The sequence below is a fragment of the Caretta caretta genome, chromosome 13, assembly GCF_965140235.1.
Source record: "Caretta caretta isolate rCarCar2 chromosome 13, rCarCar1.hap1, whole genome shotgun sequence".
Lineage (NCBI taxonomy): Eukaryota > Metazoa > Chordata > Testudines > Cheloniidae > Caretta > Caretta caretta.
The window spans coordinates 12,759,386-12,787,061 of record NC_134218.1 but is presented as its reverse complement, the minus strand read 5'-3'; the positions used below and the strand labels follow the sequence as shown (position 1 = coordinate 12,787,061).

Genomic DNA, 27,676 nt, shown 5'->3' with positions numbered 1-27,676 from the left:
AGGAGTCCTGAAGGGTAAACGCAAACTGAAACAAAACCTCAGATCCTCACATAATCACCTGACTGCAGGAGCTGAGGCTTTAAGGAAAACCTCAAATACTGAGACTCGCAATACAAGCAGAAGAGTTGTCAGTACTGGGGTGGGTTTACATGCACCTGTGTGTACAGGTGATTCTATGGATGTGTCCATTTCAGGGGGAGGGAGACTACTACTATTGACTGTAATGGGTTTTGTACCTGTATAACAAGTCTAGAACCTTACCCAGGTTAGTGGTAATGAAAAAAATCAAGCCGTTCTGCTCTGTACACAAAGTAAATATGCAGAAGGGTAGATTCCATCCAAGGCTACCCTAAGCGGTTACGTGGTTTTCCAAAGAAAGCGAACGTCTGGCTTGCCTGCTCTCTGGGTAAGTGGTCAAGCCGCCACATTTTTAAAAGCAGCATGGCTACAAGTGTACTCAAACCACAGCAGTGGTTAGGACTTGCCACAGCACCCTAGGAGCTGGAAAATTCCTGAGCCGTGCCACGCGGAGATGAATGTGAAATTTAGTGCTGGGCAAACAAACTATCAAAAGGTTTGGAAGTTGACTTTGCTTTAGATAAGCACCAAGAGAGCTGGGTGCATGCCTGGCTCTTTGAAGCTCCCTCCATGACCTTCTCCTTGACCCTTCAATAGTTCCACTCCATCTTTCCCCCCTCCCCCCCATCTTGATGACCCTACACTAACCCCCGAGTCTCCTTCACTGCTTACAACCCACCAGTGGTCTTTGCACCATCACAAGGCCCAGTAGCTCTATCGACAGCTACGCTTGGCCATAGCTGCTCTTGTATTGAAGCATTTGGAAGTCTGGTGTCATATGGCCCAGAGTTACTTGCACTCCCCAGAGCATCACAAGGTTTGTATCCAGCAGCCACCAAGGAGCAGAGAGGAAACTGTCAAAGCTAATAAGCCCTGCAATGGGACTGTGAAAGGGTGGAGGGTCATGGAGTCAACTGACTCAGGATCATGCCACGGGGCTAAAAATGCAGTGTAGACATTTGGGCTCAGGCTGGAGCCTGGGGTCTGGAACCTGGGAGGGGGGTTGGGTGGGGGAAGATCTTGGAGTCAGGCTCCAGCCTGAGACTGAACATCTACACTTTAAAGTGCCATAGCATGAGCCCATTGAGCTGAAGTCAGTTGACCTGGGCCATGGTGTCTTGTTTTTTTGTTTGCCATGTAGCTGTACCCTGAATGTATCCCCTACACTGGCAAACAACCTCCACACCCTGCTGTGCTGCTGGAGATACCCTGCTGCCCCCTTCTTTGCACTTGCTTGCAGAACAGAAGCTGTGCACTGGGGGGAGAGAACTGTGTGATCTCAAGCAAGTCATTTACCCTCTCTGTGCCTCTGTGAAAGGAGGAATAATAGCACTGCCCTACCTCAAGGGTTTGGGAGGATAAAGTTTGGGAGGCACTTAGACACTACATTAAGGGGAGCTAAAGAAGTACCTGAGGTAGATCTGCACCATTGTCATGGACGGGGAGAGTGCATCCCACCCTCACCCCAAGCACTCTGAGCAACTCTGAGAGTTTGTGCTCTCATTCTCATCTACTTCTCCACATCGCCCCCTGCCTGAGGCTGTGTAGACCAGACTCCCTATCAGTATTTATAGTTACATGTTCTGTGCCTTGTATGTGTGTATAGTACTGCACCAGCTTTTACAGTTGACTTCTCAGTAGTAATGTGAAACCAAAACTGCGGATAGGCTGTACCTGGAATGGGTGACCAAATGTCCCAATTTTATGGGGACAGTCCTGCTATTTGGGGCTTTGTCTTATATAGGCACGTACTGGCCCGCATCCCTTCTGTCTGCTCACCCTAACCTGGAATGAGTGGTGCAACTGAATTTTTTTTGTTTCAGAAATAAAACAGCCTTGCTGTTAGGAAAACCAGCTGTTAAAGTCTATCTAGTCCGTGGGCCCAACATCTGCAAGAGAACTCTACGACCAATCAGGCACCAAAATAAGCTGCTGGATTTTTCAGAAGAGCTTATGATCTGACACATTGGTGGCAAATAACCTAGGAAAAAATCCACCAGCACTGAACAGTTTGCCTTCATTAATCAAGTCAAAGTTCATACCACTTTGTCATGTGCTATATGTTGATACTCCCTGCTCTGAAGCTGTCACCAGCACCATGTTCTCTCCCCCTTTAAAAGGGGAAAAAAGGTGAACTCCAAACCAACAAGTGCATTCAGGCCCTACACCATCCTATTCCATTTCACAGTTCAGCTGAAATAGCATGTGCAGGACTAAAAAGGTAACAAAACCCAACAGACAGGGCTTGATTTAACTAAGTGCTGACAAAGCAAAAGATGACTGATGCGTTAATGCTCCCACAATCCCTGCTTCCTTTAAGAGTTGCCTAAAATAAGACCATTAGCCCAGGACTCAGGTTTTATCGAAGCTATGGAGAGCCTGTTAACACTGAACACTGGTGCAACTGCTTCTGCAATCACTTTACTTCCCCGATTGGAAATGGAGAAGTGCATGTTTCTGATTACATGGCAGTCCACACACACTGTGATATACAGTGAAGCCCCCAAACTCCCCCTCCTCCAATCCAGCAGTATATGCATTCCATGTAGACGCCCAAGCTGACGCTTCTGGGACCAGGTTGATTTGAGCAAACCAACTGACCATTAACATAGGGCCTAATCCTGCGAGCAGCTAAGCGTGTAACTGTGCTCATGTGAGTATTGCCATTGGCTTCAGTGGAACCACTCGTGAGCAAAATTAAGCACTTATTTAAAAGTTAGCAGGAAAGAGGACTTAAGTTCATTCTTTTTTTTTAAGATCATCCTCTATCTAGTCTCTGTATTTTACTTCCTTAAACATGTGACCGTATTATGGTCCTCAGTGAAAGAAGGGACATTCATTAGATAGGATCTTACTCGTTTTATCAATTCTAATGTCTGCATTAAGATAGCAATACTCACATTTTAATATCTAAATCACCTCGCACTTACTGTCAGCAAATAAGAGACCCAGCAACAAGCAAAGGAATGCAAATGACAAAACCTAAGATACTGTGTGTGTTGAAATAAACCTTCATGTTCAAGTCTTTAAAATTTCTGAGGTTATTTAGGTGCCAGCTGACGAGCATAAGAGTGGAGTGGGGGAGTGGAAATAGCACACATTTTTAAGCAGTAGATAAGTTATTTTTCTTTTTAAATAAGACTTCACTCTTAAAGCAATCATAATGACCCAGTTGTGGCTCTCTTTGTATCCGGGTAATGAAGAACCATAGTGTTAAGTTCCCATAGTTGTTGCCTCAAGCTCTTCAGTCATTACGTGATAAATAAAAACTTCAAATGGGCTTCTTTTTGCTTAATTGGGCTGACTTTCTCTCCAGGAGGAATAGCTAATATACAGAGATTACTGTGTCCATGGCAACAATGGAAGTTGTCAATAGAAGTAGTTGGACGAACATACACTGTGGATGCAAATCACTGACTCAAAAGCAGAGGATTTCTGGCTTTCTTCCATCCAAAAGTGTCTCTTCCAACTGCAGGCAAAGCTAAAAAGAGTGAAATAGAGAACTCTGGATGAAATTCTGAAATCCTTGGCAGCAAGAGGGATGTTACCTGAGTAAAGATTGTAGCATCTTATCAGCTTAAGCACAATGACTGACTATAATGGAGCCGAACTCATGAATCTTCATGAAGCAAAAAATAACACTCTGGAAGCTCAGTCAGAAACTAACTTACAATAACTGACCTATAGAATGTTCTAAATGTGCTTTATAGTGTCATTAATCAGACAAATCTAACCACTCTGAAGCCTGTGCTCAGCGGGGTTTTATGGCTAATGCCAGTTTACAGTAACATTCATATTTGTTAAGAATTCCCTTTCCAGACCAGTAGGTTCCGAGACAAAGCTGCAGTAGCACTGTGGACTGATGGGAGGCTAACAAACCGAGAAGTGGATTTTTGGCTTCCAAACAGGGGTTGCAGCTGCTGAGCATATCCAGTAAGTCGGTGGTTCTCAAACTGTGGGTCGGGACCCCAAAGTGGGTCACAACCCTGTTTTAATGGGGTCACCAAAGCTGGTGTTAGACTTGCTGGGTCTTGGGGCCCAAGCCAAACTGCCCAAGGGCTGGGGCTCTGGTTACAGGCCCCCCGCCTGGGGCTGAAGCCCTTGGGCTCTGGCTTTGACCCCATCGCGTGGAACAGTGAGGCTCAGGCTAGGTGGCTGGGCTCAGGCTTTGGCCCCTTTCCCCTGGGGTAGCAGGGCTTGGGCGGGCTCAGGCTTCAGTCCCCCCTCCTGGGGACATATAGTAACTTTTGTTAGCAGAAGTGGGTCACGGTGCAATGAAGTTTGAGAGCCCCTGCTAAGTTTTGTGTGTGTGGCAATGCTGAAGAAAAGTGGCATTTGAACATATTGGCTGGATCCTTCTCTCAATGAAGCCAATGGCAAAACTTCTAGTAGGGTCAGATTTTCCTCTCACTGGAGTTACTCTGGATTCGCACTAGTTGTAAATGAGAAGAATCAGGCCCATATTGTGAATTAAGGAAAGAAAATGAGCCTTTTTCTAAATACACTCTGGGTATTTAAGCCCTGATCCAAAGCTCAATGAAGTCAAAAGGAGTCTGTCCACTGACTCTTCACTGAGCTTTGGAGCAGGCCCTTAAACACTGAGGGGTTCCACTTTTTGTGTCTGTATCCATGTGAGACTCTTTGGAAAATGGTAGTTGTGACAGGGTCAGGCCAGATGGCTACAGGAGAGTGATAGAGGGCAGATATATTAGCCCCAGGTTAAGTAGGTCCCTTTTCCCTGGGTAAGGTAACAGGAAAGGTTCCAGAACAATCAGGAATTTTCTGGAAACAATTAAGGCAGACAGGCTGATTAGAACACTTGCAGCCAATCAAAAAGCTGCTAGAATCAATTAAGGCAGGCTAATCAGGGCACCTGGGTTTTAAAAAGGAGCTCACTTCAGTTTGTGGTGTGTGCGAGGAGCTGGGAGCAAGAGGCACAAGAAGCTGAGAGTGAGAAGGTGCACTACTGGAAGTCTGAGAAGTACAAGCATTATCAGACCTCAGGAGGAAGGTCCTGTGGTGAGAATAAAGAAGGTGTTGGGAGGAGGCCATGGGGAAGTAGCCCAGGGAGTTGTAGCTGTCACACAGCTGTTACAGGAGCCACTGTAGACAGTTGCAATCCACAGGGCCCTGGGCTGGAACCTGGAGTAGAGGGCGGGCCCGGGTTCCTCCATCCCCCCAACTCCCTGCTTGATCCCGGAGAAGTTGAATTGGACCGTGGGTTCCACCAGAGGGGAAGGTCTCTGACCTGTTCCACGATTCACTAGGTGGATCAGCAGAGACTGCGGGGGTTGTTCTTCTTCCTTTCCCCATGCTGGCCACTGATGAGGCTAACTGAGTGAACGGCAGATCTGAGCCATGAAAGTGGCCAAACTGAGGGCTGCTGTGAACTTCTGAGGCGAGAAAATCCGCCAATAACTGCAGGACCCCCCTAGGCAGAGGAGGAGCTTTGTCTCACAGTTTATTTCAAGATCTTAGTGATTTCAGCCAACAGGCCAGCAAATATATTTACATAAGCGGGCATAATGCTGCACATAGTTCAAAGTAAACAAGAACCCAGAAATGTTGTTGTTCTCTTAAGGTACAATGTTTGCTTAATGCAGGACTTGGATTTTTTTTTTCCTTTTCAGTGACCTCCATTGCAATGCAGTGTGGTATCAATAGTAGGAAACCTCATGCCAGCAGCATCTCTGAAATATGCTAAAACACTCTCAATTAGAAAATGTCAGTTTCTTGGCTGATGGGTGGGTTGTCTTTTTTTTGTTGTTGTTGTTGGGTTTTTTCCTTTCTTGTGCCTCTATAATTTTATTGGGATGACTAAACTCTGAACTATGTTAACAGTAAACAGAACTAATTTACCCCCTGCTTCCTTGAAACAGCTGCTGACAGCTGCACTATAATTCAATCATGGATCTTTGCAATGCAGCCTGCAAAATATATTCATATTTTTTCTTCCCTCTACTGTATTTATACTTAGGCAGCTGCAGCAGATATTGACCATGTGCCCATGATGCCAGTGTACAGAAACTGGTGGACATGGGAGCACTGCTGCAGAATAGCTGACACTCACCATGAAATATTATTCACAACAAAAGACCCTTTAGATAGAGTGGAAATAACCACACATACACACAGTTGTTGGACTCTTTTTGTAAAGTCACAATGATTTATTCAACTAGTTTGTACAAAATGCTTCTAACAACTGCTCTATGAAAAGAACCAGAAATGTGTACATATATTTTGCGAACTGTTAATAAATATTTTCTTAAATAAGGAAACAAATGTGTTTAGAAGAGATGAGAATCATTTTCCTGAATGCGTGATTGAAAAGGAATTCAGAGATGGAAATAAATAATTTTTTTCCCACTTTTGTGACAATTATTTACATAAAATGTACAAAACAATGGAGTTGATGTATAGCCTAGCAACAGAGATCCTGCAGTCATGTTTAAAAAAAAAAAAAAAAACGCACAGGATATATAATATACGGATCCAGTACAGAGAGAGGGTGGTCAGGACTGAACTGCAATATACCAGTACTCTTGGGCACTCATGACAAACTCAACCTTGACTACACTAAAAAATAATCAGCTCGGACCATCCACTGTTAACTTCATTGGTAGCACCTTAACTCCCTGTACAAGCTTCAGACACCTAGAATATGTTGCATTGGTGGCTTATACACATAGAACATTGAGTGGCATTTATGATTTGTATGACTTTATGCATCTCTCCTTTAAAACAATGGACACACGGAGGCAGTCGCAGGGCAACCATTTCTCTTTGACAGTTCATCTAAGGACTTCTCAGAAAAGGCTGAGGATATTTCAGTCACCATTTTGGAGCTTGACCTACTAAATATTGGGCCAGATCCAGATTTCAGTTAAAATCTGGTGTAACAAAGGTTAGAGCCAAGTCAGACCTACAGACTCGTAATTCCCATTGTAGATATGTGGTGCATTTGGTAATGCTGACTGGTGTTCAAGAGCCTGATCCAAGGCCCATGGGACTCCTCCTGTTCCTCAACAGCCTAATCCTGCTGCTATTGGAAATCCAGTGGTAAAACTCAGATCTACTACAATGGAATTAGACTTGGGCCCAAAGAAACAAACTCCAACTCATTTTCATATAGAGCTTTTTTGTTTTTGTTCTCTCCCCCCACTTTTTAAAGGAGGAAAGCATCCGGTCTGGATTTCAACTGTGGCTTAAGAGTAGTTACTTATTCATGGAGCCAAGCAGTTTTCTTACTACAGATGAAACTGACAGTAAGATAGGAGTCACCCAGAAAATACAGACCCACGGAACCAGGATTACAAATGTCATGGTTCCTTTTCCATATTAAGGACCTGATCCTGCACAGTGCTGGGTGTTCGTTCAGCACCATCCATTTGCTTTCATCTCCTCACAGGATCAAGCCTACAGACTTGTAAAATTCCAGGGGCCTGATCTGCACCCATTGAAATCAATGGATATTTTTCCTATAGGAGCAGGATTTTGAGCTTGCCTTTCATAACCTTGGTTAGTCTCTAAGGTGCCACAAGTACTCCTTTTCTTTTTGCGAATACAGACTAACACGGCTGTTCCTCTGAAACCTTTCATAACCTTGTAAGTGTTTGAGATGTCCAAGTTGAGAGTTGGGTTACAAAACTGTTTGGGCTTTATTCATTATTATTTTATTATTATTTAAATTTTGCTCTTAGGTGTTTTAGTACATAGTAAATTTTAAATTCTTGTTGGTAGCTGAAATAGATATTCTCCCTGACATAGAAAATATATATCAAGATAACCTTGTTCTTTGGAGTTATTTTCTTCAATTCTTTCAATTCCAAAAGAGATTTCTAGACTTATTTGTCCTTTTTAATTTGAGTCTATCCAGATATTTTTTGCTAGTGCAAAATTTAATACTGGAAGTTCATACTTAGTCTTTTTCTCCTGATTATGAAGTTGGATAAACCCAGGGTTGGAGGTAATTATTTAACAAAATATATCTTTCTTTCTAGGAACATTTTATTGTGAACAAGTTATTACAGGAACAACAAATGTTTATTATGTTGTGCATAAACACACCAGATTCTCACTCTGGATGGATTTGTTTAAAAAAGATGTTCACAATCAACACTGGTGAGTTAGCCATCTTCTGAAAGGCTCATTTGCAGAAGTAAGAGCAATTATTTTGGATGGGCTTGATTTTTAAATGGTTCCTCTGGCTTGTTTCACTTAGCACCAGTTTGCAGACTCACGTCTATCATAAGCTAATACAAACTTTACTCAAATACCACTTGGAATCCAGAATTTGTTCCACTATCTCCTGTTGATTCTGCACCTTCAGAAGCATGGTCCCTACAAACTGATTAGTTGTTTTTGTATTTATTTATTTTAAGGAAGTCCAATACAGGAGACGTGCATCTCTTTGCAATTCATATAAAAATGCTCTTAACAGCCACTTTTTTTCCCTTCCTCTAAACCTAATGGCAGCCACATGCCCGTACCACCATGTTCCTGTATTTTTTCAAGATAACATTGGAGCTGTCATCAAAATAGAGCACTGAGATGGCATTGAGTTGTGTAGGAGCGCAGCATGGCTTCGGCACAGTCTCTGGGTTTATAAAGTGAACCTGCGGAGGGGAAAGGAAACAATGTTAAGATTTTTCTCCCCTTTCCCCCCCTTTTTGGGCAAACCTTCCAACTTGCATGTATGCCTTTGACACATTGATTTGTGTACACAAATACCTCAAGGTACACACACAAAAGGTGAGATTCACAGGCACACTTGGGCATACCTAAAATGCAAGATCTGTCTCTTCTTGGTTTTCTTTCCTTGCAAGGGTAGAGCTGATGAAGTCTAGTCAGCTGACAGGCCTAGACACTGAAGTCCTTTCTATGTCCAGTGAATAGTCAGGCACTGGATACAGGAAGGACTTTAGTGTATGCTTCTTCCGTATTACTGCAACCCTGTGCTGAAGAGGATAAACGTTAGTGGTAAGGGAGGGGGGCAGAAGAGCCTATCACCAATACATTTGGGAAAACTGATTCATTTTAAAATAGCTCTGACCCCAAACTTGAATCAAGCTCAGCCTTTTGTAGGGCCTTGAAGATGAGTTTCAACTAGAACTGGATGGGGGGAAGGGGAAGTGATGGGGACTCTGCACATTTTTAACTTTTCTGAATGGTTCCCCCCCCCCCAATAAAAAAAAAAAAAAAAAAAAGGCAGCTCTAGTTTCAATGGCATTTCCAGCCAGTTAGATTCCTGCAGTAGCGTGTAGCTATGCAGCTAAGGATGAGTGATGAAGGTCGCACTTGTTACAAACAGGTGGAAGTTCTCTAGGGTTGTGATGCTTGATGGCACTGTTTACTTGCCAGTTTAAATCTGGAAGAATTAAGATCCTGCAGCTATTCCTCTTCATCTCCTCTTGGGACCTAGTCCAAAGCCCACTGCAGCCAATGAAAAAGACTCCCATTGGCTTCAATGGGCTTTAGAGTAGGTCCTTCATGCACTTGGTCTTTTCCTAAAAAACGAACCCACTAACCGGGCTATACTTGGGGATCAAGGAATCCTCCATCCCACTCTACTCTCCATCCATATGGGAAAGGAAGCAGAAGTAGGGCTGATCTGTACGGTTATGGTTCTAGAGGCCCTTCCCTCATCCACTCCCTGCAGTTGCATGCAATAGATCTCCAGGGAATTTTGTGCAAAGGAGGCTGACCCTCCCCTCCCCTACTTGGGGCCCTCCATTCCTACCCTTCCCCTCTGGAGCAGTGGGACTGTGCCATTTGTGTTTACATCTAGGGCCCCTCTACACTTATGGAGCATGTTAATGCTTGCAACAAAGAGATTACTTCCAGGCCAACTATTAATTCAGGCCATTCCGCTAGACCTGTTTAGCCAGATGCTGAAGGCATTATGAGCTAACACAGACCTTCCTTCTCTAGCTAGTTCTGAGGCGTTTGCTTGCATGAAATTATTCCAGTGAAGTATTGATCATAGTTAACAGCCTTCATTATTCAACTTAAATTGCACCTACCAGTGTTTGTACAATAGCATGGTTTGTAGCATTCATGTAGGAGTTCAATGGGAAGGCACATTCTCCTTCACAGTAATATGCTGCATAGCCTTCTGGAGCAATTATCCAGTCCTGGATTAAATTGATGTTAGATCATGGAGAAAAGATGGATTTAATTTCATTGTACATTATTCAATCAATTCAAGTACATGCACGCAGTCAAACAATCATGAAAAATGTCTCCACTTAAACTAGCTGCTCTAACAACATGATCAACGGCAGCACCTGTTTGTAAAGTGCAATGGAATCCTTCAGGATAAAGTGAATACTTTATATATAGCAGAAGGATCACTTCATCCACTATTGGAATGCAGCTACCTCCAGTGCACAAAGTAGGAGCTGGTTACCAGTGTCTAAAGGAATTCTCCAGTAGAAAGTGAAGAACACTGTGTCCAGCTGAAACTACAGAAAGAGTTTATAGGGCCAGAAAGTAGTGCTCTGAATTTAAAATTAGCCATAAAGCTGTGGGCTTTATTAAATTTTCAGCCACTCTTAAATTGCCCTCCAATTTGCATGTTCCCTTTTGTGCATGCAATCAGTTGTGCCAACATACAGGCAAACACCCCTTTTGTGTGTGCAAAGGGCAATGAATTGACATGTTTGAATACGCACCCATTTTTATAAGCACAGACATCTACACACAAAATCAGAGGCTAAAAATGTGGTTCATGAGTGAAAGCTACTAGCCAAATGACAAATGATTGAAAAGGCAACATGTCTCCCGAGCCTGAGCACAGAAACCTTACCTGCCAGCCAAGATCTCTGAAACTGACATAAAGTTCATGTTTCTTGCAGGCTTGCCGCTGATCACTGCTGCTGTTTTCTGAGTTGGGGGGTGTAGGGGTGAAAAAAATTAAAACCATCAAGTGAGATTGTGTTGTCCAACTGGATGTTTCAGTGCAATTTTCAAATGAAAGCAGGGCCCATTAAGACTAATCCCTCAAAGTCTGAAGTTCCCCAGCACTGACATCTTTGGCGGCATTGCGATGGGGAATGTGGTGTGGCTCCCCTTCTGCAGCCATGCACTACTTTACAGCACTTGTCACTTTCATTTAGCTTTTTCAGTCTCTTGTATTTTAATAGTAAAATAATGGCTGGATTCAATAAATATAAAATGCCCATCTGGTTTCTACGCAAAGCCAAGAAAGCCCTGAGAATTTTTTTTCAGGGCTTTTTCTCTCCTGTGTGGGCTCCTAGTTTGCAAAACAAAAATCTATTTTCATCATGCAAGAGAACACAGTGACCCAGGAAGTAAGGTGACCAGATGAAATGGACAAAATATCGGGACACATGGGGCAAGCAAAAAAAAAAAAAAAAGGGAAGCCCGAGCTGAGTTGCCAAAGCACCAAAAAAAACCGGCTGGAGTTGCCAAAGCTGCAGTATTGGGACAAATGGCGTCCCAACCGTGCATCGGTCGGGACGTGGGGCAAAGAACTAAAAATCGGGACAGTCCCGATTTTTATCAGAACATCTGGTCACCCTACCAGGAAGGCACTCTCACATATACAGTGATGAACTTGGTATAAGAACCTATAGAGAATAAGAATAGTAAAGTGACTCTAAAGAGTGGCACCCTCTCAACATCCCTGTGTTTCTTTGAGTACTGTCTGCTGCTGACCTGTTAGTCCTGCAAAAGCAATAGAATCACGGGAGAGTGAGCGGGAATCTATTATCCGATGCATCACAAGTTCTGACTGTTGACCCATTGGGCAGGATCCACAAAGGTACTTAGGTACTTCACCCCCAGACTTAGGCAAATAAGTCCCATTTTCAGGTGCCACTGCGATTCTCAAAACTTTTGCTCAGCAGCTGCCTAATGCTGTCGGGGCATAAGCTCACTCTGCACCTAAGCTTTTGCATTAAAAGTTCCCTAGGTGCCTGTGTTTCTGCTTCTGAGCATGCATGCTACGGCTGCCCACTAGGGGTCCAGAACCTGTCTCCTCTCAAGCCCCAAAGGGATTCACAAACCAGGGGGAGATGGGCATTCTTCTACAACTAGCATTTGTGGCCCAGTGTGGTAGGTGTGCTCAGAGGCTGCCAAGATCTACATAAAACAGCCAGGGAAGGAGGGGACCTCTCTGTAGCCCAGTGGTTGAGCACTCACCTGGGAGGCGGGAGACCCCCCACCCCGGTTGATGTTCCCTCTCTGCCTGATGGGGAAAGGATTTAAACAGGGATCTGCCATCTCTCAGGTGAGTACTACAACCACTGGGCTATAGAGTGAGATTGACTTTTCATCCTTATTTGTTCCACTTTAATTGACTTTCTCTGGCCAAATTAATATTTAATCTCAATTTTGAAGATCTAAAATTCAGTTCAGGTCAATTGAAACATTATTTCTATTTTGACCATGTTTTATTTATTTTATTTTATTTTTTACTATAACTAGTAAATAGTTTGGGTCAAGAAATTTGTGAAAACTGACCTTTTCCTACATCAAAAAATTTGGTTATGACAAATCAGCATTTTTCCAAGAAACATTTAGTAAAAAATAAAAATAAAAAAGCCAGTGACAGATGATGCTGAATATACAAGAGAAAAAGAGAGCATATTGCTTGAGCACATTAGAGATTGTTTGTTTCATTCTGGTCTCTACAAAACAATACAGATGTATCTAGTACCCAGACAAACTGACTTGGCAGCCTTCGCTGTACCTGCAATGTTGGACACCCGAAAGGCTTCCTGGTTTTTTGGTGTTTTCGATCGATTCTGGCTCCTTTGTTTGCCTCCCGTGGAACGAATAGTGCGGAGATGCACTTCTGTGGCTTTGAAGAATGCTACCGTGAAAGGCTGCTTATTTTGTGGGCCATGTCTTCCAATAAGACCAGCCAGTTTGGGATTGATGCTTTGTCCTTAACAGAAATATCAACAACACAATCAGCCCATAAGAGGAATTGCTATAACTTTCCATTTCCACCAGCAATATTGAAGACAACATGATTGAGACAACTGTCCTATATCCCACATATAAAATTCCCATTGAGGCCCATATGCCTGGATCCATTGATGGAGTGGGCCTAAAATGAATAAGCAAATCCACTTCTGAAAGAAATATCTCAGTACAACTAACTTCATTTTATATTTGAATGTAAAAGTTAAATAAAATGCTCCTACAAATAATTATTTTACCCTACATCAGCTTTGCATTAGATTTTCCTGCATTCTTTAGAGGGGTTTCTTTAAGTTCACCAACCTATAACTTGAAGTGATCCCATAAAAGGAACCATAAACCTCAGCCCATAGGAACACTCAATTCCCACTGGAAGGTTATTAACTTAATATAAAAATGCCTTCTATTAAATGTTGACACAGTTCCAGATATATTGCATTTGAAAGAAACAAATAGTTCAGATATTTAGCAACATTTTATTTATTGCCACATCTGTCACACACAGCAGCAGTACTGAATCAGATAACTTGGTTATAGATACATTGTAATTATTGCTCATTCCTTTTCTGACACAGGATTTTTAAATTAACTTTAGTTATGGTCAAAGGTGCCTGATTGATAGTCCAGGAGACTTAAGTCAACTATTTACAAAGATAAGGCATAGATAGTTGCTGTACAAATTTGCCCCTGGACCCTCCCCACTACCCCAGTGTGTCTCAATTGTGTTGTGAAGGGACCATTGCCCGGAGACCACCTCAGGCTCTATAACCAACCAACCTTAGGACTGGTAGTGATGACGATGGTGTTTAATTCACGCCAGTTTTGATAGTGGATTTTGTGATGTTTGTTAGGAACTGAACTGGGACTTCCCAAGTAAGTCGAAGAACAGCTGATGCTAGTCTCAGCCTGGTCTACATTATTCCTGTCGACATAGCTATTGCCTCTCGGGGAGCTGGAGTAGCTACACCGATAGGAGAAGCTCTCTGTCGGCAGGGGTAGCGTCTTCACTAAGTACAGCAGTGGTGCAGCTGCACCAGTCCAGCTTCACCGCTGTAGCGCTCTAAGTATAGACAAGCCCTCAGTTACAAGCTGAACCACATTGGCACTGGCATTTTGGAAGTGAAAGGATCTGTATTTCCATTAGCAATCCACTGAGCGCTTTGGTCCTCCAGTTCTTACTGGTTTCTAAGTGCAGTATGCAAAAAAATGGCAACAAAACAACCTGGTTCTCTAAGGTGAATTTCCATAACTGCTGTTTTTAAGGCATTTGTTCCGTAACAAGGGAACGGCCCACACCAGTGTCTCAAGAACCACTGTCTCTATTAGATCTTTTTATCCCTTCATGTTTAGCAGCTTTTTGAGTACATAAAAATGTTAAGATGGAAAAGACTTGCTCATGATCACAGCTCAAGGCTAACAATCGCCAATTTACATTTGCTTCTCTCACTCTTAATTTGTTTTAAATAATTCACAACTTAAAAGGACAAATTCTTTCCCTGTGCAAAGCTGGGATTTGCACAGAGGATCATAAAGTGTTTATTACATCAGCATGACTGCTTGGAAACTAAGCATGACCTACATCTCATGGCTACAACCCCTTATGGTTCCCTATGTGGGGAGGAGATAGGATTAGACCTGTAGATATGCTAAATGGGATCAGGCAAACTTATCTCCTAAGGATAGGACACTGGGTCAGGCTTTCCATGAATGAGACTTAAGTCGTATACTGTTCGCCGGTGAAATGTGCTGAGTCATATAAATACCTATTTACATGTGCAAAGGTGTGTGTGTTGGTGGGCATGAGCACTTCCACCTGACTGTATCATTTTCATTCTCCGTTTAGGTCCTGTGAATTTGGCCACATAGTCTTCACTTTACACAGCAAGGCTGATCCCAAAAAACACTTAAGCATGTGTGTAGCTCTAAGTACATGAGTAGTCCTACTGAAGTGCATAAACTACTTGTGGTCTTAAAAGCTACACATGCTTTTCTGGATCAGGGCCTTATTACATTTTCAAGAACAAGTTTTAGCCAAAAATGAGTCAGAATTCATCTAGTACCGCATTGATTTCTGCCCTCTTTCCTTCCCCCACCCCCCATTAGCAGCATGAAACCTTTTCTGATTGCACTACCATTTTAAAAAGGCCACGGTTTTGAGAGAGTAAATTATTTTTAGTTGCATCATCTCACTAACAAGAACCTCAGCAGCTTGCAGTTAGTGACCCTAGATCAGTGGTTCTCAACCTCTGGCCCACAGGCCGCTTGCGACTCTATCAGCACAGAGCTGTGGCCCACGTGACATCCTCAGGGCCATACATATAGTACTGGATGCGGCCCACATAACACATTGTGTGGCCCACAATGGTAAATAGGTTGAAAACCACTGCCCTTGATCCACTCCTAGTTGATTCAATGGGTTTGCATGAAGGTAACGGAGAGCAGAATTTGGCCAATGCATCAATTTAGGGAGAGGCTTGAGTTTTTTGGTGACAGAAAGTTACTTTTGCTGTAGCAAATCTCTCTCTCTCTCTCTCTCAGAATACAACTTTTTTGCTTTATGCCCTATTTTAAAAAAAAAACAAAAACGAAAAATGTTCTGAGTAAGACCCATACCATAGAGCTATTGTGTTCCTCATTCATTAAATTGTGGGGGTGGGGACCCACACTTAAGTGACTAGAACTAAGTATTTCAACTTCCACCTACAACCAGGGACCAAATTTCAAGTAAAAAAATATTTAAGACATCTATTCCTAATTAACCAATTATGTACTTATCTAACACAAAATAGAGCTAAACTCTCCAATCAGAGAATGCAGACTATTTGTGTTTAAGAAGCCGCTTTTTTTTAACTAAGAAAAACAGGATATGAAGCAATAAGTAATAGGCTAAGTAAACCTAAATAGTCAGCTGTTGTTTCTATGTATTATGAGGGCGTGAAGTGTTTCAGAGCTTAGGGTGACAGGATGCCTACGGCTAATGAATCATGTTAGTGTTTCTCTCGCTTGTTGTTTGAGCTTATCCCAACTTTCTAAGCGTAAACAAACATCCTTTAATTCCCCACTAGTTGCTGTTTTTGATGGACTTATCTGGCATGATTGTAAAGGAATATGAAGAGCAGTTAAATGAACTAATCTGTTTTGTATTATTCTATCTGGACAGTACTTTTGACTCTTCCCTTCTATCCTGGTTGCATTTTATTCATGTATAGAGAGACACACACAAAATAACTGGTACAAATTCTAGACGGAACTTGCCAGGTTTTCAGTTTCATTACACACTTTAAACTCAGGCTGTATCCACTGAAAGGTTAGCTACATTCAAAAATCTATAGTTTTGCATCAAAGTCGTGCTATGTTGCAAGTCTACAGACTTGTGACATGACAACCAGGTGAAACTGCAGCTTTGCTAGGAGTGCGCAGTTTGTGTGACCCCCAAATGAAACTTGGGCTTGGTAGGACTTACCCTTCCAGCTCAAAATGGAAGAAAATGTTTCCTTGAATTCTGGAAAATAATTCTGTGCTTTATCAAAATAGATTGAAGAAATATTTCACGAGTTTGTCTTGAAAGTTAAAGACCAAATTCATCCCTGGATAAAAAGTAACTCCAGGACTGAATTTGGCTGCTTGCATTTTAAAAATTAAACCTATAATTGGCACAAATCTTTGCAGTCTCATTTCTCCAATGTGTGTGTGTGTGTGTGTGTTTTAAACCAAAACCAAGCCTATTTATAGGGAGAGATTTTCAAAGGCACAACTGGCATTTAGGTGTCTAACTCTCATTGAAAGTTGATGGGAATTAGGCCCCTAAATTGTCATTCTAGGCCTTTGAAAATTTCTCCCCAAGCTTTTGCTCGGAGACAGGTTTGTATAAGGGCCCAGTTCTAACAGTCTACCTACCTGCTTTTTCTGAGCAATTACCATAAATGCATGCACAATTGTGGTGCTCTTTTGCGTTCAGGATTTTGAAAATCTGGGCAAGATGTCCTAATCATCTGTTCCCTTATTGCAACTGCTATGATCTTATGTTTATTCCATAGACCTAAGAGCATAATATTTATTTATAAAATGCTATGGACATTTCTAGTGTTTAAGGCAATAACTTATTAATGTAAATAATTTAAGTTATACTATAGTCAGACTTATTGCTTACACAGTCACAACTTATGTAAGTCCTATTGCTCCCTTGTATGCTCATTCTGCCAAGGTTTCACTACTTCCTATAGCCATGATTTTCTCCACATGGAATACACACAGAGCCCGGAAAATATTTCTAGACTGCAAGGGTTAAGCACCTAGCAACATAATCAGAAGATAAAGACAAAGTGATCCATTCTGCCCCAAGAGACATGGCTTGTGTTTTCTAGTATCATAGGCATTCATTGTAACTTATGCAATTGAAATCTTTTAAATTTTTGGTTGGATTAATTCTCCCTGTTCATAAAGAGCAGTCTTTTGAGACTCAAGCAAACTCTGAAAGATAATTGAGACGGAGGCCACAATCAATTTTACCAAATGAACATAGGAACAAAGACATTGCCATACTGGATCAGATCCAAGGCCAGACCAATTTTGTATCTCTGATGCTCACACCCTCTTCCTAACTCTCATGGGCTTGCATCACAAGCTGCCTGAAGAACTTGGAGTACATAGTGTGTCAAGCCATTCCTTATGTTTCACTGTTAAAAATTGATTGGACTGTTTATGTGAAAGCATTTTCTTCTCAGCAGACTAGACTTTCAAATCTAGATATGTGTTGGGGCGGGGTGGAAGGCAAAAAAGAGACAGCACAGAGCAAAGAAAAAAGGCCTGGGTGGGGAGGAGCAGCACAGAGGACCAGGGAAGAAGCTGCGTGCGGAATAACTTTCTTTGATTCACTTGAGTACTTGCTACAGTTCCCGCCACCAGCATTTCAGATGCTCCAGTTTGGGACTATTGCAGCTGGGGAGAGAGGGAGAAAATCATTTGCTAAATGGAAGAAGACAATGGTGTCTCTGTGGGTGGGGAAGGAGGTCATGCCTTAACGATTCCTACCTAGTGTTAAAGAGAAAACATGGACTATATCCATCAGCTGAGGATTTAGCCTGTACATTTTTGTTTCTCACTTTCTAATGTAATATAATTGGAGAACCTCAGCAATTAAGGCTTTCCTGACATTTCCTTCCCCACCCACAGAGACACCACTGGAAAAAGTATTTACTAAATGGGGGGAGTGAGGGGGGGTAACCGAATCAATTTTAAACAGTGAACCACTAGGGCCAGAGTATTTATAAGTTTGGTTTAGCCAAAAGAATGGCCAATTTATTTGTGCAGCTTCCATGACTTCAAGTACAAATAAAGTAAATACATGTGCAAATTAGTCATGTGCATGTTACTAGATTGCACATACAATCATGGTAATTGTGTGTGCAAATTAGGGCTCAGATCCACTAAAGCAGATGCTTAACTTTGAGCATCTTAATAGTTTCTTTTGAGATGCTTAAAGCTAAAGCATGTGCTTATGGTTTTACTGGATTTGGACACAGATGTATGATTGTCTTGAAATCAGGTGGTGGTGATTTAGATATGTTCAAATATCGCGTGATGGGTTAATATTGTAATTTTGTAATACTTTTTCAACATCTGCATCTTAAGAAAATTCAAGACAATCTTGAGAAATCCCACTCAAATGAATGACTACTGGGTGCATTCAGACTAGTCCTGACTGGATTTCTATAGCCAAAATGGAGACTTTTTGATGACATTTACTCTCTGAAACTTACCATCTATACTCTCAACTGATAGCTGCAGGCCGAGATTGTGTTGTGGATTTACCACCCAGTGATTACTGGTTGCTGTAATATCAAACACCAGCCAACCTTCCTCTGCAGCCCAGATTATTCGAGTGTCAAGCAGGAACAAATCTGAATCCCTGAAGAAAAAAATAAAGTTACTTGGATTTTCAAACGGAAATAATTTACGGTAAATAGCCATTCAAGTTGTTGCTTTAAGCAACACAGCTGGTAGCCCTTATCACAATACACAAGTTATGTCACAGATAGACAACTATGCCAACCTAAAAGCCTTTTTTCCTGAACAGTGGGAGGATGGATTAAAGTAGACTTAATGTGGTTTGGAGCACACATATTGTTGTACTATTACAGCTAATCCTACTATCGCAATTTTTTAAATGTTTTCCAGGCAACTATGTGAACAGTTATTGTGTTTGCATATGAAACTTGGTAACTGGGCATGCAAATACACCTAATTATCCTTTTCCATGCATAATAACCTGATTGTTGTGCATAATCATGGCAATGGTGCAAGCAAATTGGAGCATAGTTGTGTGCCTTTTGCAAACACTAACATATATAATGTCCTTTAAAAATCTGCTCTGTTGAGGCTACATACAACTGAATAAGGATCACAACACAGCAATACGTTGTGTGGTAATGTCCTTTCAATCTATTGTTTAAAAGCTAAATAAATAGACACACTCCGATTATTTTGGACCAGAAATTGAGAACAAGAAATCAAAACTAATCAGAACTGGAGAATACTTCAAGGACTGAGATGGGGCTGTGGTAATCATTCTGGGTCTTCAACAATTTACTGCTGAGATGAGCTGCAACTGAAAATCTGGTAAATTACAAGGATTACAAAAAGAATGGGGAGTACTTGTGGCACTGTAGAGACTAACAAATTTATTTGAACATAAGCTTTCATGGGTTAAAACCCACTTCATCGGATGCATGCAGTGGAAAATACAGTGGGAAGATAGAGAACATGGAAAAAATGAGTGTTGCCATACACACTATAACGAATAACTCTCATTATAGTGTGTATGGCAACCCCCATTTTTTCATGTTCTCTGTGTGTGTGTGTGTGTGTGTGTGTGTGTATAGATAGATAGATAGATCTTCCTACTGTATTTTCCACTGCATGCATCCGATGAAGTGAGCTGTAGCCCACGAAAGCTTATGCTCAGATAAATTCATTAGTCTCTAAGGTGCCACAAGTACTCCTCATTCTTTACGCTGATACAGACTAACACGGCTATCACTCTGAAACCTGTCACCATGCAAGGATTACAAAGGTTCTAAAAAGGAATGGATCTCTTTCATCAGAAGCCAAGGCAAAGAAGTAACTTGGATGATAATAATAAGAAGAAAATTGGGTAATGGTTTAGCTACCTCCAAAAGGAAAAAGTCTTTACAAGAAGGATGGAGACAGCAAGGTGGTGTCCGGACAAGCCCTATAGGAGATTCTTTCATATTTTGTAGTGTGCAGAGGTTGGAGAGTAACTGTAGCTTTTTGAGTAAAGAAAAACCTTGTAAAGGGATCAGGAAAGTTCTTTTATTGTGTTCCATAAGCCTGGGGATGGCCAGATTAATCTGTTTTATAGACTTGTCAGTACAAACTTTTTTAACGTCTTTAATTCACTCTGGGCCCCCTGTTTGCCTGGAACATCATGTGATACTAAAATCTAAAATGAGAGGATTTATATGGCCCCCAAAAGCCTCAAAAAAGTATATGAACTTTACCACTGTGTGGTAGGGAAATATTGTTATCCTTCATGTTTTACAAATGGGAAACTGAGGCAACAAAAAAAAATGCAATGACTTGCCCCAGATAAAAGTCTAGCAGAACAGGAAATTGAACCTCATTCACTTGGTTCCCGTTCCAGTGTCTTGATCACCTGGCAATCCTTCCAACCTAGATAGGTCAAGCTATACAGTAAGTAATGGCTTTAATCTAAGGGTATGTCTACACTACGAAATTAGGTTGAATTTATAGAAGTCAATTTTTTAGAAAGCGATTTTATACAGTCCCTTGTGTGTGTCCCCACACTAATGCACTAAGCGCATTAAGTTGGCGGAGTGCATCCACAGTACCGAGGCTAGCGTCGACTTTTGGAGCGTTGCACTGTGGGTAGCTATCCCACAGTCTCCGCTGTCCATTGGAATTCTGGGTTAAGCTCCCAATGCCTGATGGGGCAAAAACATTGTCACGGGTGGTTTTGGGTACATGTCATCAGTCGCGCCTCCCTCCGTGAAAGCAATTGTTTCGCGCCTTTTTTTCCGTGCGGGCCCCATACTGCTTTCAGCAGATGGTGCAGTAGGACTGCTAACCGTCGTCATCATCCACCGCTTCCGCTGCTCTCTGCTCTCCTGATGCTATGAAGCCACCTCACAGGTCCTCTATATGATCGTCGTCATCCATCGCTTCCATTGGCACTCTGCTCTCCTGGTGGTCTCGCAGGGCCGCTTCCGCTGCAACTCTGCTCAGCTGCTCTTGTCTCGCCATACCACAGCAAGCATGCAGCCCGCTCAGCTGTTGTGTCCTGGCAGCAGATGGTGCAGTAGGTCTTCAAAACTGGTCATCCAACCACCGCTTCCCCTGCAACTCTGCTCTCCTGCAGACGCCATACCACGGCAAGCATGGAGCCCGCTCAGATCACCACGGCAGTTATGAGCATTGTAAACACCTCGCGCGTTATCATGCAGTAAAGCGCAGAACCAGAACCTGCAAAAGTAGGCAAGGAGGTGATGGCAGCGCGGTGACGAGAGTGATGAGGACATAAACACAGACTTCTCTCAAAGCACGGGCCCCGGCAGTTTGGCCATTCTGGTGGCAGTGGGGCAGGCTCATGCCATGGAACGCCAATTCTGGGCCCATGAAACAAATTCAGACTGGTGGGACCGCACAGTGTTGCAGGTCTGGGACGATTCCCAGTGGCTGCGAAACTTTCGCATGCGTGAGGGCACTTTCATGGAACTTTGTGACTTGCTTTCCCCTGCCCTGAAGTGCAAGAATACCAAGATGAGAGCAGCCCTCACAGTTCACGAGTGGCGATAGCCCTCTGGAAGCTTGCAACACCAGACAGCTACTGGTCAGTCGAGAATCAATTTGGAGTGGGCATATCTACTGTGGGGGCTGCTGTGATCCAAGTAGCCAACACAATCACTGAGCTGCTGTTATCAAGGGTAGTGACTCTGGGAAATATGCAGGTCACAGTGGATGGCTTTGCTGCAATGGGATTCCCTAACTGTGGTGGGGCGATAGATGGAACGCATATCCCTATCTTGGGACTGGACCACCAAGGCAGCCAGTACATAAACCGAAAGGGATACTTTTCAATGGTGCTGCAAGCACTGGTGGATCACAAGGGATGTTTCACCAACATCAACGTGGGATGGCCGGGAAAGGTACATGACGCTCGCATCTTCAGGAACTCTGGTCTGTATGAACAGCTGCAGCAAGGCACTTACTTTCCAGACCAGAAAATAACTGTTGGGGATGTTGAAATGCCTATAGTTATCCTTGGGGACCCAGCCTACCCCTTAATGCGCTGGCTCATGAAGCCATACACAGGCACTCTGGACAGTAGTCAGGAGCTGTTCAACTATAGGCTGAGCAAGTGGAGAATGGTGGTAGAATGTGCATTTGGACGTTTAAAAGCACACTGGCGCAGTTTACTGACTCAAACCTCAGTGAAACCAATATTCCCATTGTTATTACTTCTTGCTGTGTGCTCCACAATATCTGTGAGAGTAAGGGGGAGATGTTTATGGCAGGGTGGGAAGTTGAGGCAAATTGCCTGGCCGCTGATTACGCGCAGCCAGACACCAGGACGGTTAGAAGAGCACAGCAGGGTGCGCTGAGCATCAGAGAAGCTTTGAAAACCAGTTTCATGGCTGACCAGGCTACAGTGTGACAGTTCTGTTTGTTTCTCCTTGATGAAAACCCACCACCTTGGTTCACTCCACTTCCCTGGAAGCCAACCGCCCTCCTCTCCCCCCTTCGATCACCAATTGCAGAGGCAATAAAGTCATTGTTGTTTCAAATTCATGCATTCTTTATTAATTCGTCACACAAATAGGGGGATAACTGCCAAGGTAGCCCGGGAGGGGTGGCGGAGGAGGGAAGCACTGGGTGGGGTGGGGGAGGAGGGGAGAACAAGGCCACACTGCACTTCAAAACTTATTGAATGCCAGCCTTCTGTTGCTTGGGCAGTCCTTTGGGGTGGAGTGGTTGGGTGCCTGGAGCACCCCCCCTCCATTCTTGGGCATCTGGGTGAGGAAGCTATGGAACTTGGGGAGGAGGGTGGTTGGTTACACAGGGGCTGCAGTGGCGGTCTGTGCCTTTCCTGTACCTCAGGAAAGACATACGCCGGAGCATATCAGTTTGATCCTCCAGTAGCCTCAGCATTGCATCCTGCCTCCTCTCATCATGCTGCCGCCACCTTTCCACTTGATCCTGCCACCTCTCCTGTTGCTCCCGCCACCTGTCCTCTCATGCGTCCCTCCTGTCCTCGCATTCATTTTGTGCTTTCCTGGACTCTGCCATTGTCTGCCTCCATGCATTCTGCTGGGCTCTTTCAGTTTGGGTGGACTGCATGAGCTCAGAGAATCTTTCATCACGAGTGTGTTTTTTTCACCTTCTTATCTGCACTAGCCTCTGGGACGGAGATGCTAGTGGCAGCGTTGAAACATTTGCTGCTGCAGGAGGAAAAAAAGGGAGAGTAAAATTGAAAAAGACCCACTGGCCATTTAAAAGGAGGGGCTGATGTTTTCAGGTTAACATGCAGCGCAAACCCAACTAAACCGCCCCCCCCAAACACCCAATTCTCTGGGATGATTGCTTCACCCCTCCCCCCAACACGTGGCTAACAGCGGGGATGATTTCTTTTCAGCCACAGGCAAACAGCCCAGCAGGAACGGACACCTCAGAATGTCCCCTTAATAAAATTCCCCTATTTCAACCAGATGACCATGAATGATATCACTCTCCTGGGGATAACATAGAGAGATAAAGAACGGATGTTACTTGAATGCCAGCAAACACCAGGACCACACACTGCCATGCTTTCTTATGCAATGATTCCAGACTACGTGCTACTGGCCTGCCGTGGTAAAGTGTCCTACAATGGAGGATGCAATAAGGCTGCCCTCTGCAGAAACCTTTTGCAAAGGCTTTGGGAGCATCTCCAGGAGACCTTCATTGAGATGTCCTTGGAGCATTTCCGCTCCATCCCCAGACACGTTAATAGACTTTTCCAGTAGCTGTACTGGCCACGAATGCATCTCAACTCTTCAGGGAAAATTAATCATTAAACACACTTGCTTTTAAACCATGTATTATATTTACAAAGGTACACTCACCAGAGATGCCTTCTCCACCTTCAAGGTCCGGGAGCCCGGGTTGGAAAGGTACTGTTTCCAGGGTGATAAACAGTTCCCAGCTGTCGGGGAGAACGGTTTCTCTGCTTGCCTGGTGTGCGCTATCTTCAACGTCCCCCTCATCATCATCTTCCTCGTCCCCAAAATCCTAATCCCTGTTGCGTGAGACTCCCTTGCAGGAGTCCACTACAGGTGTGGGGTAGTTGTAGGGGTACCCCCTAGAATTGCATGCAGCTCATAATAGAAGCGGCATGTCTGGGGCTCTGACCCCGAGCAGGCATTTGACTCTTTGTTTTTTTGGTAGGCTTGCCTCAGCTCCTTAAGTTTCATGCGGCACTGCTGCTGGTCCCTGTGATAGCCTCTGTCCTTCTTGCCCTTGGAGATTTTTTCAAATATTTTGGCATTTCGTCTTTTGGAACGGAGTTCTGATAGCACGGATTTGTCTCCCCATACAGCGATCAGATCCCGTACCTCCTGTTCGGTCCATGCTGAAGCTCTTTTGCGGTTCTGGGACTGCATGGTCACCTGTGCTGATGAGCTCTGCATGGTCACCTCTGCCGATGAGCTCTGCATGGTGACCTCTGCTGATGAGCTCGCCACTCTGGCCAAAGAGGAAATGATATTCAAAAGTTTGCAGTGCTTTTCCTGTGTACTGGCTAGTGCATCTGAGTTGAAAGTGCTGTCCAGAGCGGTCACAATGGAGCACTCTGGGATAGCTCCCAGAAGCAATACTGTCGAATTGCGTCCACACTAACCCAAATTCGACCTGGCGATGTCTATTTCAGAGCTCATCCCCTCATAGATTCACAGATATTAAGGTCAGAAGGGACCACCATGATCATCTAGTCTGACCTCCTGCACAACCCATCCACTCCTGCAATAAACCTCTCACCTATATCTGAGCTATTGAAGTCCTCAAATCATGGTTTAAAGACGTCAAGGTGCAGAGAATCCTCCAGCAAGTGACCCATGCTACAGAGGAAGGAGAAAAACCCCCAGGGCCTCTTTCAATCTGCCCTGGAGGAAAATTCCTTCCCGACCCCAAATATGGCAATCAGCTGAACCCTGAGCATATGGGCAAGATTCACCAGCCAGATACCCAGGAAAGAATTCTCTGTAGTAACTCAGATCCCACCCCCATCTAACATCCTATCACAGGCCATTGGGCCTATTTACCATGAATAGTTAAAGATCAATTAATTGCCAAAATCATGTTATCCCATCATACCATCTCCTCCATAAACTTATCAAGTTTAATCTTGAAGCCAGATAGGTCTTTTGCCCCCACTGCTTCCCTTGGAAGGCTATTCCAGAACTTCACTCCTCTGATGGTTAGAAACCTTCATCTAATTTCAAGTCTAAACTTCCCGATGGCCAGTTTATATCCATCTGTTCTTGTGTCCACATTGGTACTGAGCTTAAATAATTCCTCTCCCTCTCTGGTATTTATCCCTCTGATATAGTTAGAGAGAGCAATCATATCTCCCCTCAACCTTCTTTTGGTTAGGCTAAACAAGCCAAGCTCCTTGAGTCTCCTTTCATAAGACAGGTTTTCCATTCCACGGATCATCCTAGTAGCCCTTCTCTGTACCTGTTCCAGTTTGAATTTATCCTCCTTAAACATGGGAGACCAGAACTGCACACAGTATTCCAGGTGAGGTCTCATCAGTGCCTTGTATAACGGTACTAACACCTCCTTATCTCTACTGGAAATACTTCACCTGATGCATCCCAAGAGTGCATTAGCCTTTTTTCATGGCCATATCACGTTGGCGGCTCATAATCATCCTGTGGTCAACCAATACTCCAAGGTCCTTCTCCTCCTCTGTTACTTCTCATTGATGTGTCCCCAGCTTATAACTAAAATTCTTGTTATTAATCCCTAAATACATGACCTTGCACTTTTCACTATTAAATTTCATCCTATTACTATTACTCCTGTGTACAAGGTCATCCAGATCCTCCTGTATGATATCCCGATCCTTCTTTAAATTGGCAATACCTACCAGCTTTGTATCATCCGCAAACTTTATTAGCACACGCCCACTTTTTGTGCCAAGGTCAGTAATATAAAAAGATTAAATAAGGTTGGTCCCAAAACTGATCCTTGAGGAACTCCACTGGTAATCTCCCTCCAGTCTGACAGTTCACCCTTCAGTATGATCAGCTGTAGTCTCCCTTTTAACCAATTTCCTTTTCCACCTTTCAATTTTCATATTGATCCCCATCTTTTCCAATTTAACTAACAACTCCCCATGTGGCATCATATCAAACACCTTACTGAAATCTAGGTAAATTAGATCCACTGCGTTTCCTTTGTCTAAAAAATCTGTTACTTTCTCAAAGAAGGAGATCAGGTTGGTTTGGCAAAATCTACCTTTTGTAAAACCATGTTGTAGTTTGTCCCATTTACCATTGACCTCAATGTCCTTAACTACTTTCTCCTTCAAAATTTTTTCCAAGATCTTGCATACTACAGATGTCAAACTAACAGGCCTGTAGTTACCCGGATCACTTTTTTTTTTCCTTTCTTAAAAATAGGAACTATGTTCGCAATTCTCCAGTCATACGGTACAACCCCCGAGTTTACAGATTCATTAAAAATTCTTGCTAATGGGCTTGCAATTTCATATGCCAATTCATTTAATATTCTTGGATGAAGATTATCTGGGCCTCCCTCACCAGGGAGGAGTACAGAAATCGATTTTAAAAGCCCACTAAGTCAACAAAAGTGGCTTCATTGTGTGGACGGGTGCAGGGTTAAATCGATCTAACACTGCTAAATTCGACCTAAACTCGTAGTGTAGACCAGGGCTAAGTCACCAGTGTGAATAATAGAAGTGTCAGTAGTTACTACCTGATAGCCGTTTAGTGACTTATATGAAATTAAATATCCAATTCCAGTCCCTGAAGGACAAATGACCACATCACCAAATGTCTATGGAAGGACAATTTCATGTTTCCCCCACAAACGCACAACACTTCTGCATGTGTTAATGTTGACTATTTACAAATGTTGCTGAGGCTCCAACTAATATTACATGTTATATGTGAGGGAGATCTTATCAGCGGGAGGCAGAAGGAAATTCCTCGTGAAGATGCAGAGTCTCTTGCTTTCAGTGGAAGTGTGCTGCTTGTAGGTATTAGGGTGCAGTTCAGATGTATCCCATAACTTGGCATTTTCTTGCTGTTGAGGGCTGGCAAAGGGCAGGGTAGGAGGGGACCTGGGAAAATGCCACCTAAAAAACCTTTTGTTGCTTTAAACAACATTTTTGCTTATGGAAAATCCAGGTTTTAGGCTCCATCCGTACATCACAATCTGACTTGTTGGGGGACTGTGCTACAAAGCTGTTTCTTGCCTGTGTAGGGGGGATCACAATATGTGTAAATCAATTACACAAATGTGAGACTGCCCTGGGGTGTAACTAATAACAAAGTTAAGACAAAACATGTTCCATAGGAAACAAAGATGAGAGAACACTATACGT

The 27,676-nt window shown here is 43.2% G+C and overlaps 1 protein-coding gene across 1 annotated transcript in view; it reads right to left on the bottom strand.

Moving 5' to 3' along the window:
• Nucleotides 1–6,213: 6,213 nt before the first annotated feature.
• Nucleotides 6,214–27,676, bottom strand: part of BMP7 (bone morphogenetic protein 7) — a 58,088-nt gene continuing 36,625 nt past the window's right edge. The window contains exons 3-7 of the mRNA XM_048820440.2: nucleotides 18,789–18,937; nucleotides 12,794–12,991; nucleotides 10,886–10,962; nucleotides 10,101–10,211; nucleotides 6,214–8,693 (exon numbers count right to left, since the gene is read on the bottom strand). Coding sequence (XP_048676397.1) covers nucleotides 8,544–8,693; nucleotides 10,101–10,211; nucleotides 10,886–10,962; nucleotides 12,794–12,991; nucleotides 18,789–18,937 — 685 coding nt within the window. The 3' untranslated portion in view covers nucleotides 6,214–8,543. The remainder of the gene's footprint in view (nucleotides 8,694–10,100; nucleotides 10,212–10,885; nucleotides 10,963–12,793; nucleotides 12,992–18,788; nucleotides 18,938–27,676) is intronic.